Source organism: Mirounga angustirostris, unplaced genomic scaffold (assembly GCF_029215605.1).
Source record: "Mirounga angustirostris isolate CCGP_5_RB_7025 unplaced genomic scaffold, mMirAng1.0.hap1 SCAF_1, whole genome shotgun sequence".
Classification (NCBI taxonomy): domain Eukaryota; kingdom Metazoa; phylum Chordata; class Mammalia; order Carnivora; family Phocidae; genus Mirounga; species Mirounga angustirostris.
This window is the reverse complement of record NW_026991709.1, coordinates 159,737,975-159,755,887: the sequence shown is the minus strand read 5'-3', so window position 1 is coordinate 159,755,887 and position 17,913 is coordinate 159,737,975. Positions and strand designations below refer to the sequence as shown.

The 17,913-nt window shown below is 43.5% G+C and overlaps 1 protein-coding gene across 1 annotated transcript in view; it reads right to left on the bottom strand.

Annotated features, from left to right (window-relative positions):
* Positions 1-17,913, bottom strand: part of CFAP92 (cilia and flagella associated protein 92 (putative)) — a 62,578-nt gene that overhangs the window by 41,511 nt on the left and 3,154 nt on the right. The window contains exons 4-8 of the mRNA XM_064591456.1: positions 14,845-14,976; positions 13,847-13,934; positions 12,448-12,572; positions 8,756-8,902; positions 3,677-3,861 (exon numbers count right to left, since the gene is read on the bottom strand). Coding sequence (XP_064447526.1) covers positions 3,677-3,861; positions 8,756-8,902; positions 12,448-12,572; positions 13,847-13,934; positions 14,845-14,976 — 677 coding nt within the window. The remainder of the gene's footprint in view (positions 1-3,676; positions 3,862-8,755; positions 8,903-12,447; positions 12,573-13,846; positions 13,935-14,844; positions 14,977-17,913) is intronic.

Genomic DNA, 17,913 nt, shown 5'->3' with positions numbered 1-17,913 from the left:
TGGCCTCCCCACCACTGTGGTGGTTAGCGAGGATCATGTGGGAAGCATGTAGTAGCAAGGCATCCCTGCCCCTAGGACATGGTTGCTGAGTGGGGAACCTGGACTGCCACCTCCACCTGACAGAAATAAGACAGCATTCCCCTTCTTCCACTGGCAGAACATTTAAAACAGAAGATTTAAATAGAATCCAGAGTCTCATAACTTAATATTTAATATGTCGGAGATATAATTTAAAAATCATTTATCATACCAAGAACCAGGGAAATCCCATCTTAAACAAGAAATGACAATCAACAGATGCTAACACCAAAATGATACATCTTGGAATTATCTGACAGGAATTTTAAAGCAAGTGTGAACATGATTGAATCAAATGAAAAAAATTAAAAGTCCTATCAAAGAAATAGAAGATATAAAGAACCAAATGGAAATTTTAGGATTGAAAAATACAATAACTAAAAATTTAAAAACCAGTGGGTGGGCTCAATAACAGAATGGAAGGGACAGAGAAAAGACTTGGTGAACTTGAAGATAAAACAATATAAATTATGCAATCTGAAGAACATAAAGGAAAACAGACTAAAAACAAATGAACAAAACTTCAGGGACCTGTGAGACTGTAATAAATGAACTAATAGTAATGACATTGGATTCCCAGAAGGAGAGCAGAAAAAGGGTAGTGCTAAAAGGTATTTAAAGAAATAATGGCTGGGATGCCTGGGTGGCTCAGTCAGTTAAGTATATGACTCTCATATACTTATATGAGTATATGGCTCAGATCATGATCTTGGGGTCCTGTGATCAAGCCCCACATCAGGCTCCATGCTCAGCGAGGAGTCCGCTTCCCTCCCTCTTTCTCTTCCTCTGCCCCCCCCTTCAAAATAAATATTTTTTAAAAAGAATGGCTGAAATTTCCCAAATTTGTGATTTTATGGCAAAAGACATAAGCCTAGTCTCAGAAAACTGAGTGAACCCAACAGGATAAACCCCCCAAAAGTCTACACTGAGACATCACAGTCAAACTTCTGAAAACCAGAGACAAAGAGAAAAAAAAACTTGAAAGCTGCAAAAGATAAGTGCCACCCAGCATATTGGGAAAAAACAACTCAAATGACAGTTGATTTCTCATCAAAAAACCATAGAGGTCAAAAGGAAGTGGCATAACTTTTTTCAAATCCTGAATAAAAAGAAATGTCAACCCCAAATTCTAAATCAAATGAAGCTAGCCTTCAGGAATAGAGGAGAAATAAAGACATCCTCAGACAGAGAAAAACTAAGAGAATTTGTTGTCAGCACATCTACCCTAAAAGAATGACTAAAGGAAGTTCCTGAAACAGAAATAATTTAAAAAGAAAAAGAAAAAGAAATCTTGGAACATCAGAAAGGAAAAATGAACATTAGAAAGAGCAAATCTATAGGTAAATACAATACACTTTCCTTCTCCTCTTGAGTTTTCTAAATTACACTTAACAGTTGAAGCAAAAAGTATAACATTGTCTGATGTGGTTCTCAGTCTATATAGAGGAAATATTTAAGACAATTATAAATGAGGGCGCCTGGGTGGCTCAGTCGTTAAGCGTCTGCCTTCGGCTCAGGTCGTGATCCCAGGACCCTGGGATCGAGCCCCACATCGGACTCCCTGCTCCGCGGGGAAGCCTGCTTCTCCCTCTCCTACTCCCCCTGCTTGTGTTCCCTCTCTCGCTATGTCTCTCTCTGTCAAATGAATAAATAAAATCTTTAAAAAAAAAAAAAAGACAATTATAAATGAGATAGGGTAAACAGATTTGAAGGAAGGTAAGGTTTCTATACTTCACTCAAACTGGAAAGATGTTGACACCAGTAGACTGTGATAAGTTATGTATGCATAATGTAATTTCTGGAGTAACCACTAAAAACCTATACATTCAAAAATAAAAATAATATAAATCAAAATTAAATTCCAAAAAACCCACAGGAAGGCAGGAAAAACAAACAAAAAACAGAGAAAACAGAAAATATTAAAATGGCAGACTTAAGCTCTAAAATATCAATAATTACACTAAATGTAAATGGTCTTAAAAACAATTAAAAGTAAATTTAAAAAAATGACTCAGCTAAATGCAAGGGCATTATGCTGAATGGGGCGGGGGAGCCAATCTCAAAAGGTCACATACTGGATGTTTCCATTTATATAACTGTTCATTTTCTAGGACTGCCATAATAAATTACCACAAACTGGGTGACTTAGTACAACAGAATTTCATTGTCTCACAGTTCTGGAGGCTAAAAGTGCAAAATCATGGTGTCAGCAAGGCCATGCTCCCTCTGAAGTTGCTAAGGGAGCATCCTTCCTTGCCTCTTCCAGCTTCTGGTAGCCCCAGACATTTCCTGGCTTGTGACAACATAACTACTCACTACATGGCATTCTCCCTACATCTCTTCATATATTCTTTGTCTTCTGTCTATGTTGGTCTCTACATCCAAATTTCCCTTTTTCATAAGGACATCAGTGATATTGGATTAGGGCCTATCCTGATGACCTCATTTTAACTTTATTAACTCTGTAAAGACCCAATTTCTAAATAAACTCACATTCTGAGTTGCTGGCAGTTAAGTGTTCAACATACCTTTTTGAGGGAACACAATTCAACCCACAACAATAACATTCTCAAACTGACAAAATTATATAAATGGAAAACATGTTAGTGGTTAGGGATGGTGCAAGGTTAGGTAGTGGTTGTGACTATAAAAGGGTAGCATGAGAGAACTTTGTGGTGGTGGAATAGTTCTGTATCTTAAGTGCAGTGACAGTTACATAAATCCATGCATGTGATAAAATGACAGAGAACTACACACACATTTATCAATATCCTGATTTTGATATTATACTATTGGTATATAAGACATAACCACTGAAAAAAACTGTGCAAAGTGTACATAGGATCTCTCTACCTTTGCAACTTCCTCTGAATTTTTATTTCAAAATGGAAGTATAATATATGGTATGCCCACACCAAGACACATAATCAAGCAGTTTCAGAAAACAAAAAGAAGATCCTACAGCTTTGAGAGAAGAAAAAAAGCAAATACAAAGGTTCAACATGGAACATAAAAGAGCACAGAACAATGCCTTCAAAACTGAAGGAAAATGAGAATTCTATACCAGCTAAAATATCACTCAAGTGTAAGGGTAGAATAAAGATATTTTCAGACACATGAGACCTCAAAACAAGTATCTCTCATTAACCTTTTCTCAAGAAGCTACAGGAAGATGTGTTCCAGCAAAATCAGAGAGCAAACAAAGCAAGAGGAAGACAGAATCCAGGAAACAAGGATCCTACAATAGGAAAAAGGGAACTCCCAGGATAAACATCAGTACTAAACCTAGTTGGTTCAAAATGAGTGGCATCTATGTGAGCACTGCTGCTGTATCCATGAAGCCTGGGGGCTCCTTCTGAAGGGAGGATCACTACCTGCATCTGAAGGACACCTTTGGTGTAGTGGGAAGACATCAAGAGTTGGTAGTTCCTAAACCCAGGAACCTAATTTCTCATGTCTTGCTGTGAGATCCTAAATGGTGAAATGGGGATGATGATCCATCTCACAGAAGGCCACTGGGGGGAATTAGAGATGACATGTAATGGGCAACCAGATGGGAAAAAGAGCTCTCCAATCAGTTTTTCTGGCTCATTCTTACCTCTAGTTCATGGAGGGGAACAGGTTGTGATGGAAGGCAGGAAACACACTTGATCTTTATGGTCAGGGGATTTAAGTCCTGTTTTTGCTCCTCAGTCATGATAGGAACTTCTGTTTTTAAAGTCAAAAAACAATCTAAAATGCTGGCAGACTTCCCCCTGCCACGACTCACAACAGTTTGCCATCCTGGGGGGTGGGGAGGGAAATATGCACAGCATTAGACTGTTACTCATGACAGCCCAAGACAAGTACAAAGGGTTCAGGCAACCTGAAAAGAGCCAATGTTAAATTATAACCAAAAGAAGAAAACTTAAAAAAAAAAAAAAAAAAGGAATTGGCAAACACCTACTACCAGCATATTATATGCCAGTTTCTCAAACTGAGGTCCCATAAGTTCCCTAAGAGAATTTAATTGTTGTGATTTAATCTTGATGATCATCTTGTAATATAAGCATCTCCTGAATCATTATAGATGTTCTGAGGATCCAGTGACGTTAAGGCATGCTCAAGTCTGGATATTGTAGATGCATGCACCTTGCGGGGTCCGTTCCTGGGCTCCTTTTCTCTTACTCTGGAGCTGGGCTCCTCAGCCTGGGCACTTGTGCCCCCAGGGGGACATTGGGTCATATGAGGAGGTAGTTTTGGTTGTCACAGGTGGGATATCGATGCTTAGGTGGTACCCTCAAGCAGTCTGATTTACTTGGTCTGAGATGTAGCCTCCATGCTAGGGTTTTTATTTTTATTTTGTTTTTTTAAGATTTTATTTATTTGTCAGAGAGAGAGAGCACAAGCAGGGAGAGAGGCAGGCAGAGGGAGAAGCAGACTCCCCGCCGAGCAAGGAGCCCAATCATGACCCAAGCCAAAGGTAGACACCCAACCGACTGAGCCACCCAGGCGTCCCCAAGCTAGGGTTTTTAAAAGCTCCCCAAGTGAGATGCCTGGGTGGCTCAGTCAGTTGGGTGTCTGCCTTCTGCTCAGGTCATGATCCCAGAGTACTGGGATCAGGTCCCACGTTGGCCTCCCTGCTCAGTGGGAAGTCTGTTTCTCCCTCTCCCTCTGCCTCGCCCCCAAGCTTGTGCTCTCTCACTCTCTCTCAAATAAATAAATAAAATATTTTAAAAAAACATAATAAAAGCTCCCCAGGTGATTCAGAACCACTGTTCTAGTATAGTAACTACTGGCCATTTGTGGCTACTTAAATTAAAATTAAAATTAAATACAGTTTAGGGATGCCTGGGTTGCTCAGTTGGTTAAGCGTCTGCCTTCGGCTCAGGTCAGGATCCCAGGGTCCTGGGATCGAGTCCTGCATCAGGCTCCCTGCTCAGCGGGGAGCCTGCTTCTTCCTCAGCTTGCACTCTCTCTCTGACAAATAAATTTTAAAAATCTTTATAAATTAATTAATTAATTAATTAATTAATTAAATACAATTTAAAATGCAGTTCCTTCATCACATGAGTCACATTTCAAATGCTCAGTAGCCATGTGTAGCTATGAGCTACTGGACCAGACAACACAGATCTGGGACATTTCCATCACTGCAGAAAGTTCTCTTGGAGAGTACTGCTCCAGGCAAGCACTTTAGAACAGAACACATTCAAGAACACATAATGCCAGGGTCTCTGTCATGGAGGCCAGTGGTGCTGCTTTAACAGGTGTGGTCCAACGAGAAAAGCCTAGATCCTGATGCAGAACATAACCGGTACATCGGAGCCGAATCAAACATGGCACACCTCCGGCTAGGACAGTTTGCGGTAGCGCAAGTAGGGAAAAGGGTGGGTGAACGGAGCCACCACGTGGGACACACATAGCTGGGAGAATATTTTTCTCATGAAAGGGGTCCATACATTTTACCAGGTGGAGACATATTGGTGTGGGGGCTGGGGGGGAGATCAAATCCTCCAGCTGTACAGAGAGGCCTAGGCTCACATCCTGGCTCTCTTATCCTATAGTCACATGGCCTACAACAAGTTAGAGGCTCTGTGGGGCTTAATTTCCTCCTGTGCAAAATGGGCAGAGATCCCACCATGCTTAGGGTGAAGGATTAAGAGGGTTTATGTAGGAGAAGTTGCTGGGAACACTGCCCAGCATATAGCGGGTGCTCAAAAAGATCAGCTCTGCTCCTTTCACAGGCTTGTAAATGTATTTCTAGGGCACACGAAGGCCCAGTCACTCATGCTCAGAAAGAGCTTCACTTCTAAAACAAGTCACGGGCCCGGGATGTGCAGCTGAGCACATGGGCCTGAGCATGGGGCCACGTGCAGCTCCTGGGGGCAGCCCCCAGGGCTCCCACGACTTTCTCTTCAACAAAGCTCACTCATTAAGGCCATAACTAATCATGATTTGTATTCTAGAACTCTGTAAACCTTTTCATGGAAAAGACTGCCCCGTTTAGAAGAAATCTCCAGTGCAAACGTGCACTCAAATCATCATTCAGAAATTTAGGGAGGCGTCAGCCATAACTCCAGGGTAGGGTTTCACAAACTCAAAACCACAGATACTTGAGGACAGAGATTCTCGGCTGTGGGGACTGTCCTGTGCATTATGGGACAGCAGCTTCCCTCTGCTCCCACCTGTGACAACCAAAACTACCTCCTCATACGACCCAATGTCCCCCTGGGGGCACAAGTGCCCAGGCTGAGGAGCCCAGCTCCAGGGTAAGAGAAAAGGAGCCCAGGAACAGACCCCGCAAGGTGCATGCATCTACAACATCCAGACTTGAGCGTGCCTTAACGTCACTGGATCCTCAGAACAGTCTTGTGTGGCTGCTACCATCTCTGCTTCATAGACAGAGAAACTAAGGTCCGGAAATGTTCAGAAGTCATCCAAGGTCTCTTGTCCAATAAGCGGTGGGACCCATGTCCAAACCAGGCCTAGCTGGTGACACTTGGCCCCTCCACTACACAAAAAAAATAAGAGCTCATTCCAGAGTCTTTCAAAACTCTTAATGGGTCACTGGCCAACAAATATTCACCACTAGGGGATGCAAAGCCTAGGGCCTAATTTGAAATCAAAGCTGATTACCAAAAATTATCATGCTGGTTTTGGAATGATCTTATGCTATTATTCTACGGCAAAAACAAACATCCAGCTGGCCTGCCGAGCCAAGGCCCTTCTTAGCTTAGGACCATAAACCATGCTATCGGTACAAGGGAGGAGGTTTACCTTTCTGCCTTCCTTGCTGGAGGCCCAGCACCCTGCACCAGCCCACCCAAATGTTCTGAACAAGCAGCGGCCACCTCCACACCAGTAACCTCTCTGAGTCCTACTGTGTGCAAGTTTATACACATTATCTCACGTGATCCTTCCTGCAGCCTCCCGGGGTGGAAATTCTCACCCCTATTCTACAGGTGAGGACATGGAGTCGAAGAACTCAGAGAACGTGGGCAACTTGCTGGGCAGTGGCTGAGCCAAGATTCAAAGTCCGTTTGTCACTGGTGCTCTTGGAATCATTGTCTCCGTACAGGGCTGTGACAGTGCAGGTTAGAGAGAGGGGAAGCCCAGACACTTCTGGGCTTCACCCTGCTGGAAAAAGTCACGCCAGGATGGTTGAGACCATCTGAGCTTCTCCTTCCTCCCACAGCAAAATTAAGCAGCAAAATCAACCTCGACCCAAAGTCAGCGGATGACCCGGAGCTCACCCATCTATAGGCACGGGTTTCTCTTGGGGATTCAGCCCACAAGGTGTTCCCCAGAGATGTGTGCCCCGGGCAGGAGCGTGCAAGCGCTGTGCGGAGGCTGGGTCCTCCTGGAGCACAGCCTGAGAGTGGGTATGCGTCTCTGAAAATTCATTTCTCTAGAAAAGACTCCAATGCCACAGGAAAGCTAAGACAGCCTGAAAGGTCCAACTTTAGGTGAAAGCGGATTTTCAAAAATCCATTTAAAAGTGAAAACTAGGGGCACCTGGGTGGCTCAGTCGTTAAGCGTCTGCCTTCGGCTCAGGTCATGATCCCAGGGTCCCGGGATCGAGCCCCGCATCGGGCTCCCTGCTCAGCGGGAAGCCTGCTTCTCCCTCTCCCACTCCCCCTGCTTGTGTTCCCTCTCTCGCTGTCTCTCTCTGTCAAATAAATAAATAAATTCTTGAAAAAAAAGAAAGTGAAAACTAAAAAATTAATCGTATTTCCTCAAGATGTATCAACATCAACACAAGAGCTTGTGAGAATTTGATTTTCCTGGCACCTGCGGAACTTGATGCTGACTTTCATGAGGTAAAACCTCAAGCCGCTGCAAGGGTTCGTTCCCGCTCAAGATAGTAGCCTAGATTTCTGCAGATTGGCCAGTAGAGGGCGCACATTCACCCTGATGGCCAAAAACAACAACAACAAAATGCCTACAATGAAATAGGCTTGAAATGATTTTCTCTGAAAAGAAAGAGGGTTTCCCCTCCATGTTACTATTTTAAAAATGAAGTCATATAATTTTACCCAAAATACATTCTGAGCTTTTCATTGTCAAAACCTAGGGATATAACATGCATACCTTCTTATTTGTCAAACCGTAGAAAACCTAGTTTCCAAATTGTGATAGATCTTACAAAGCAAAGAACGAAACCCCTGTTCTGCCCCTGAGCTATGTGACCTCAAGTGAGTAGCTTTGCCGTCTGCGAGTTTTGATGCCTCACAGGACAAAGGACAGGCACCCCGAGAGCCCCCCTCCAAGCTTACTGGGAGGCTCAGTGTTTGCCATGAGCAGGACGGGACAGAAATACCGGCTCCTTCCCTCATTTCCTCTACTAGATGTTTTCGTAAAAATCTGTAGGACGATGTTTATAAAAAGCAGCATCTTATTTAGCAAACAAAATCAGCACAACTATTCTCACAGGTTTCTTTGGAATCAGGCCTGAGTTCAAACCCTGGCCTCGCCCTTACTTGCTGTGTGATCTTGAACAATACGTCTGACCTCCCTGTGCCTCCTTCTCCTCCTCTGTACAACAGGGACGCTTGCCTGCACTTTTGCTGAAGTGACTATGAGCGTGAAGCTAGGTGGCAGAACAGAGGCTTGGTCAATGGGAGCATCCTGTTTATGGACGTTCTAGCCACATAGGACAAGACAACCAGAACCTGTTGGGACCAGGGGTAGCCACCTGCAAGGAGCGGCATCACCACCAGCTCAGTGGAGAAGGTACCATGCTTCCAGTTTCCTTCCACCTTGAGGTCAGTTTCCTCTTCTGCTCGAGACTTCTTCCTTTTCTTCTGGCTCTTCTTTCTCCCCTCTGAGTCTTTCTGTTTAACTGTGAAATCAAAGGAAGGACATAAGCATTCAAAGGAGCTCATATCCAAGCTACCATATGTGAAAGCATACATGCATACCTACAAGGTTCTGGAAGATCCTTGAAGGCGGAGGTTGTCTTTTGTGCTGCTGCCCTTCCCCAGCAACCAGAAAATGTGTCTATGTGTAGATAGCAGACCGGTTGTCAGTTACATGCAGGAAGATCCTGATCTCCCACCTGGTCCAACCCAAGAACACGGGCAGAGGGGGCTGAGGTTGGATGATGACCAGCACCGCCACATACCAAACTTCTCCCCCAAGTCAGCTCTTAACCACAGTGTAGGGCTGAGGTTTGGGCTGTGGAGTTGAACCACCAAGGTTCCAGAACCAGGTCTCCCCCCTCCCTAACCATCCTAAGCCTCAATCACTTCATCTGTAGAATGGGGGGCAATAGCACCTGCCTTGTAGGGTGTTGAGAAGAGTAAATGAGCAAAGGTACATGAAATATTCAGCTCTGTGCTAAGCTCAGATCCAGGGGAGAAAAGAGGAGACATACATATCTAACGTAATTGAAGCCATGAGCTATTTGTTCTGTGATACAAAGACCAATGGAACAGACTATAGAAAGCCCAGAAATACACTGCATGTATAAGGGGACTTAACAGATATCAGAGGTGGCATTTCAGATCAGTGGGAAAGGAGGGACTAGTCAATTAATTATACTGACTATCCATTTGGAGGCAAATGAAATTATTGGGCACCTCGTGCCATATGCAAAATGAAAGGCAGACTAATGGTGCAAAACAAAAAACTTCAAAATAATTAGAGGAATATATAGGAGACTCTACTGATGTCCGGATGAGGAGGATTTCTTAAACATTACCAAAAATACAAACTAGAAAGGAATAGTTACATAACAGGTATGCAAAACGAGACAGCACAAATAAAGTAAAAGGGTAAGTTGCAGACCCTGGCCTATGATGTTTACAGTGCATGTAAGTAACCATGATAATTATCCAGAAGATTTAAAGAATAAAGCTTATGGATCAGTAAGAAAAAATGTAAAACTCAGGGGTGCCTGGGTGGCTCAGTCGGTTAAGCATCTGCCTTCAGCTCAGGTCATGATCTTGGGATCCTGGAATCAAGCCCCGAGCCCCCAATTCAGGCTCCCTGCTCAGTGGGGAGTCTGTTTCTCCCTCTCCCTCTGCTCCTCTCCACCACTCATGCTCTTTCTCTCTCAAATAAATAAAATCTTTAAAAAAAAAAAAGTGTAATGGAATGCCTGGGTGACTCATTCGGTTAAGCATCTGCCTTCAGCTCAGGTCATGATCCCGGGGTCCTGGGCTCTAGTTCGGCATAGGGCTCCCTCTGCCTGCCGCTCCCCCTGCTTGCACTCACTCTCTCTCTCTCTTTCTCTCTGTGACAAATAAAATCTTTCAAAAAACAAAATAAAAATTTAAAAAAGCATAAGACCCAACAGAAAAATAAGCAAAGAAACAGGAATAGGTAAATCACATAAGACTGTGACCAAATAAGCATATGAGATGCTATCAACCCCATGAGGAATTAGGAAGTAAGCCCCTGACCATGTCAAGCATGGCTGATAATGTGGAAAAGCTGGAATTCTCAGGACTTCTGTCAGGAGGGCAAAGAGGTACAATCCAGAGAATAAAAACCAGCAATACCTCCTGAGGGGTCAAGGTGCATTTCGCATGCCCTATGACCCCACTGGGCGAATGCCCTAGACTCTCTGGCCCAGGCACACAGAGACCTGCGCAAGAATGCTTGCTATCACAGTGTTGGTGACAGCGGGAAATGGGAGACAACTCAAATGTCCCTCGGTGGGGAGTCCACGGGTGGAGGATGGCATAGCCATCTGATGGGCTATGTTACAAAGAAGGAGCTGGACTTACATATATGGACACAAATGAACTTTAAAAATCAAGATGAATGCAAAGAGCAAGTTGCAGGAAGATACGTACAGTATGAAATCATTTCTGCAACTCATAAAAACAAAAATCAACACAACATTGTATGAATGTGTCAGAAAGAATGGGGTGGCAGGGAAGGGTCACACCAATTTCTATGTAGGATAGGGTATGCTTTTTTTTTTTTTTTTAAGATTTTATTTATTTATTTGAAAGAAAAAGAGTGAGAGCACAAGTAGGGGGGAGAAAGAAGCAGATTCCGGCCTAAGCAGGGAGCCCGATTCGGGGCTCAATCCCAGCACCCTGGGATCTCGACCTGAACCAAAGGCAGATGCTTAACTGACTGAGCCACCCAGGCACCCCTAGGGTATGCTTCTTGAAAGCACAGCGTGCAAAAGAGACACCCTGTATCTGTAAACTTTTGTTTTTCAAAAAGAAAGAAGGAAGGGAGGATGAGAGGGATGGAGAGAGGGAGGAATGAAGGAAGGAAGGAAAGAAACACAGGAAGAAAGGGAGAAAGAAAGAAGAGGACAGAGCAAGGAAAAAGAAGGAAAGAGCAAGAAAGAAATGAAGGAAATGTGGCAAAATATTAACACCTAAATTGTACATACATTGTTTATTTTTTGTGTACTCTTCTATTTTTTTTTTCAAAATAAAAAAGATGGTTTGAAAATCTCATTAAAATGCTTAAAGAGTATTTGTGAAAAGCAAGGCTATTTAATCTGGAAAAGAGAAAACTCAGAAACTAAGTCGAAGGTGTTCAGATAGGAAAGTGTGGACTAGTCTTTTAGGGCCTTAAAAAAGGAATGTGAGTAACTGTGTTTCTGACGCCTGGCAGAGAGCCTGCCTCAAGCAGTCACTTCTCTCTGCAGCTTTGGAGTGTTGAACTCGAACAAGGAAAAGCAGATTAATTGATAGACAGTTAAGGAAATGATTTGTAGCAGTTACAGCTGTACAAACAGGAAGTGGACCATCCCAGGAGGCAGCAAGTGCAAGGGCTCTAGAATATTCCACCTCATACTGGAAACCTAACTGCTTGCTGAAAAACTGGTGAGGAGAACAAGGTCAAGAATGAAGAGGTCAATGTAGTGGCTTCTGAGGACCCTTGCCTCTCTGTCTGTTCCTAAGACTACAAGCTTCTGCATGAGTGGTTCCTGTGACCTGGGATACTATTTCCCTCATTCCACCATGAGAAGCAAATAACTGCTTATCTTCCGAGAGTCTTTCCATAAACCCGACTCTTGGGCTTCCCCAACATACCTATCTACCCTACCACAGCATCTATCACATAGGAATGTAGTTATTTATTTGAAAGTCTACAGTCAACATTAGGGATTTTCATGCCCCCCATGTTCACGACATCGTGAGTCAGGAGCACGGAAACACTGGTGGAGTGGGAAGAGATGTTGTGCGGATGGGTGAGATGATGCGGGTAAGTGAATGGGATGAGGTGGGATGGAATGCCTGGGTGAGGCGAGACAGAATGGGTAAGTTGAAAGTGTATGTAGTGTTCTTTTACTTTCAAGTAACATTTGGCCAGATATCAAAGAATCTTTCTGAAGTATCTGAATTTGAAATATTTCATAATTCTTCTAAGTCTAGTTATATTATAAAATTCCAAAATCCCATCCTAACTTACTTTGAAATTTTTGCTTTTCTAACATGTTTGTTAAGCTGTTAAATGATGATCTCTCAGTTAATTCCTTCATCTCCATCCCAGATGCTGCTCCCAAAGAAAGAGCTGTTTCTCTTGAAATACTCCATCTAGAAAATACACAGAGAGAAAAATAAATGAAGGTGAAAAAAATCAGGACCAAATCTAAGAATCTATTTACTGCACCATATGTGAGATTTTTATTTATTTTAGATTTTATTTATTTGTTTGTCAGAGAGAAAGAGCACAAGCAGGGGGAGTAGCAGGCAGAAGGAGAAGCAGGCTCCCCGCTGAGCAAGAAGCCTGATGTGGGGCTCAATCCCAGGACTCTGGGATCATGACTTGAGCCCAAGGCAGACGCTTAACCGAATGTGCCACCCAGGCGTCCTGTGAGCAGATTTTTAAAAAATGACATTGCATTCCTCTAACCTATGCTTCTTAAATTTCAATGTGCATATGAATCACCTGGAAATGCTGTTAAATAAAATGCAGGTATGGTTCAGTAAGCCTGGGGTGGATCTGACGTTCCACATTTCTAACAAGTTCCCAGTAATGCCAATGCTGTTGCTCGGCAGACCACACTTTGACTATCAATTTCTAACTGACTAGAAATATTATGGAAAATAATATATTTTTATGAAAGCAGTCAAAACTCTAAAATATCCAGGAATTCATTTACAGGAATTATCCAACATCTATAGGAAGAAAAAAAATTAACTCTATTAAAAATCATAGAGGAGGAGCTGAATTAGGTGAAAAGATATACCATAATCATGGATGGGAGAGGCTCACAATGTAAAAATGTCAATTCTTCTCAAATTAGTGCATAAATTCAACACAAAAAACAATTTTTTAAAAGTCAAAAATTTTTAATGACATAGTCCCTTTGTTCTCCCCATCCCATTCTCCCAAGCCACCAGCTGGGCCTCCATTCTACCTCTGCTCCCCACAGCATCCAAGGAATCTCCAGATCCTTCTTAGGCTCTAAGAGCAACTGCACTCACAGCAGGAAACGCTGTGGTCTCAGTGATCTGAAGATATGGGCTGGAGTCCTGGCTTTACCAACACTCCCAAGAATTCCAGTTTTAAAACTTTGAGCAAATCACTAACCACTCTGTTATGCTGTGAAGAAAACGGAGATAGTAATACCATCTCACAGACTGACCATGATGAGGATTGAGATAAACCAACAAGTGCAAAAGCACAGTGCATGTTTGCACTCATAAACACAGCATTCCTTTCTCTATTCCTTTAATTTCACCCAGATTGCATGAGCTCTGACTAAGTTACTAAAAATCCACATGACTCCTGGTGAGAGTCTGTAGAGCTTGTACAAGAGGGGGTTCCACTCCCACTCCCTAAAATAACATGGGTCCATCCTTACCGAACTGTGGCAAGATCTTCCATTCTGGGTATCTTTTCATATTCCTCGGAGATCTTGGGAAAAGTTTCAGACTCTGCTGGGTGAGAATCTGATAATATTTATTAGCAAATGGACGTCCTGTTCCATTCTAGTTCATTAAGAAATGAGGGCCCTTTACTCATTTTGTAATGGCAGTCACCAAGCAGAGGGATGGGTGTGTGGTGAGCATAAAAAGGCTGGTTAATAATAAACGAGTAAATGAATGAATATACAGACTAATTAGGATTATTTGGACAAATGGAGACAAGAGGAAGCCTCCAATTTCTTATATAATATCCCACAGAGGGAAAACAAAGAAAGGAAAAAAAAGTCTATTATCTATTCAGTTGTCCAATTCAACACTGTTTACATTAGAGGATACTGGTAACACTCCCAAGATCCCTACATCCCCACCTACAGGGAATGTTACAGTGCTACCAGCAGATGAAAAATTATGTAGTCGCCACAAATGGAGTTTATGCAAAGTTCTTAAGTAAATAGGAAAGTGCATATTAATCTCGGAATACAAAACCTCAAAATACAAAATTATGTATCCAGAACAACCCTATCTATGGAAAAAAAAATCTTACAACAAAGGAATTTGCCATGATAACCAAAAAATTACAATGCTTGTTCCTGGTGATAGAACTATAGATTGATTTCCCTGCTTGGTTTATACTTTCTATATTCATTGACGTTTTCTAAAAACAAAAACAAAAACAAACCACACATATATAACTTCTATAGTTAGAAAAGTTTTGTAAGTCATGAAATAAAAATTAAACAAAAAGAAGGGATCAACAACAAAAAGTGATTCCCGCACTGAAACAGCACTGGGTTCTAGAGTGAACCAGCACCAGCAGGAGTTGCTGATACACAGGAAGGATCCCAGTGTACATGCACGATGCCAGCAACACCCATCTATCCCCTTCCCTGCCATCGACTTCCCCCAGCTTGTCCACAAAGTCATGTCCACTCACCATGCAAAGACTTGATGTGTTTTCCTGCTTTTTCTGCTTTTTCTTGTGCATCCTCCTGGTTCCACTCCTCTTTGATGTGTGGGGCCTGTGCAGATAATCTTCTCTGATTTAAAACCAAATTTTTCACTTCCTCTAGAATGTAGGAGAACCATTGACTCAATCAATCAGAAATGCTTACCAAACACCTTCTATGTGTACGGCACTCTCCTAGTGCTGTAGATGGAGCAGGTGGATAAGACAGGCAGGGCCCCTGCCCTCCAGGAGCAGTTGCCTAGGCACTGCTTCAAAATATCAGGAAATCCAGGGCGCCTGGGTGGCTCAGTCGTTAAGCATCTGCCTTCGGCTCAGGTCATGATCCCAGGGTCCTGGGATCGAGTCCCACATCGGGCTCCCTCCTTGGGGGGAAGCCTGCTTCTCCCTCCCCCCCTCCTGCTACTTGTGTTCCTGCTCTCGCTATCTCTGTCTCTGTCAAATAAATAAATAAAATCTTAAAAAAAAAAAAGTATCAGGAAATCCAATCCTCAACTGGCAATGGCTTCTTCCAAATAAGACCATTACATACTTGACATGCGTCCTTCCATTTAATCATCGCACTTCACTTGAAGGAAGGCACTCCCACTTCCCCTAGTTTACAGATGGGGAGTAGGACACATAACTTTCCTGTGGTCAGAGAGCTGGTACTTATTAAGCCAGAACTATCCCCCCCCCCTTTCAGGGCTCCTTGCAGCCAGCTAGGGAGATGAGCCCTCTATCTTTCAATTCTATCAATATGGGACTCTGTATGCTTGTGGCAGCAACCAACATGTGAGGAATAATGAATGCAGATAATGGAAGCTATAAGAAAGAGGTGAAGAAAAGAAGAGATGCAATTGGATTCAGTGTTGAAGGACAGATACCAATTGTGGAGAAAGAGATGAGGCTAAGAGCCCGTGAGGTACGGCCCCATAGCTGAAGGCAGGTCTCACAACGGGGAAAACCCTAGTGTTTTCAGGGACCAGGAGTGAAGGTGAGAATAGCAGCGAGAAAAGAGGCGTGGGGAACAAATTAGAGGATGCCTTCAAGACCAGACTCAGAAGACGGACCTGGTTCCCTAAGCCACTGGGTGGCCATAAAAAGGTTCAGAGCAATGAAGTGCCAAGGTCAAAGCAGGGCTATAGACAAGTCAGGGAACAGTGGTAGGAGAGAGGAGATGGGGAAGAGACCTGGATGCAGAGGGAGGAGCCAGCTGAGGGGTAGAGAGTCCCAGAGGACACCACACAGGCAGGAACACTAACCAGGTGTTGGGTGGAGTGATGGCCAAGAGCTAAGGGCATAGCCGGGGTCACATATGACTTAGGGGCTTCATGAATGGTGCAGTCTTTGTCCAGTAACTGAGAAACCAAGAAGCCAAGCAGAATTAATAGAGGAAAAATGCTGACTTTTGATGGGATGTTCCATTCAAGACCAGCAGGCTGAAAACTAACCAGTTCTGGGCATGGGACCTATGGTTCAACCAAATACATTTCCCATCCTCTTTGGAACATGAGCCAAACCTCTCATGCTGTTTCTGCCCTCCCACAGACAAGAGTTTCAAGAAGATACCTTTTAAAGTGAAAAAAGGCAGGACTTAGGACAACATGTACACCAGATGCATTTTCATTAAAATATTCTTTCTACTTACATATAAAATGCACAGGGAAATGATAGCAATGACTACCTCTGGTCAAGCATCATGTGATCTTATTTCTTTCTCCCTTGTGCTAGTCAATTTTTTTTTTTTTTTAGATTATTTATTTCAGAAGGAGAGAGAAAACGTGTGTGGGGAGGGGCAAAGGGAGAGAAGCCAACTCCCTACTGAGACCATCATCCCACGACTCCGAGATCCTGACCTGAGCAGAAATCACAAGTTGGACACCCAACCTACTGAGCCACCTGGGCGCCCATATGCTAGTCGATTTCTAAATTGTTTTACATAGTGAACATACACTGCTTATGGAAAGAAATGATTTAACGTAAGAGGCAGTGATGTCAGGCGTGAGATGGGGCTTGGGGAGGGGCAAGTGCTATCATTTCAAGAACACTCACAAAGGCCCATGGCCCTCCCTGCAGGGTCTAGAACACCCTTCCTCCCCCCTTTTCCGGCCAGCTGACTCCATTTACCCTTCCACACTTGGCTCCCATGGCCCCTTCTCCAGGAATCCTTCCTGATACACCTGCCCCAGCACCCCTGCTCCAATGTGAGCTCACTTCGGGGCAGATGTTTACCAGAAATTCTGGCTCAGCAGCTCTGGGGCAAGCCCTGGAATCTGCATTTGGGCAGCCCTCCAAATGCATCTAACACAGGTGGTTTTGAACCCCATGCTTTGAAGACATGGGTCTTTCGTTCGGTCCAAGCAAGAAAGTCACCTTGAATCCCATTTTCTCACACAGAAACCCTACAATGAGTAGTTTAGATATAAACCAATGATTCTCAGCCAGGGGTGATTCTGCTCCCCTCCGCAGGAGACCTTTGGCAATGTCTGAAGAAAATTTTGGTTGTCACAACTGGGAGGCTACTACAGGCATCCAGCAGGTGGAGGTCATAGATGCTGCTGAGCATCCTACAGTGCCCAGGACAGCTCCCACAAAAAGAAATTATCTGATCCAAAATGCCAACAGCACCTAGGGTAAGAAACCCCAGATGTAAGTGAAAGATGAACAGTCAGAAGTGCCAAGTCCCCGGTGCCAGAAAGGCTCCCCAGGAAGGCAGGCTAGAAAGACAGAGAAAGCAGAGGGTTGCTAGTCACCAAAAAATGGGTTCTGATTCTGGCGCTGTCACACACTTCAAGCAGGTGTCAGTCGCCTTTGCTCACTGTAAAATGGGGGTAACTATACTTATCTGGAGCCACCAACAGCAGTGATAATAGTACACACTCCTTCCATTCTTGGATGCACATCCCCGTGACATTTTGACATCTCTAAAAACTGGATGCATCTTACAATTAACCCCACAGCATAGTTTAATTGCAGCATTTTAGTTTTTAAATATAGACAACACACACTCTCTTTATTGCTGGGGGGGGTGCACCCCCATCCCCCTGCCTCGGGGCA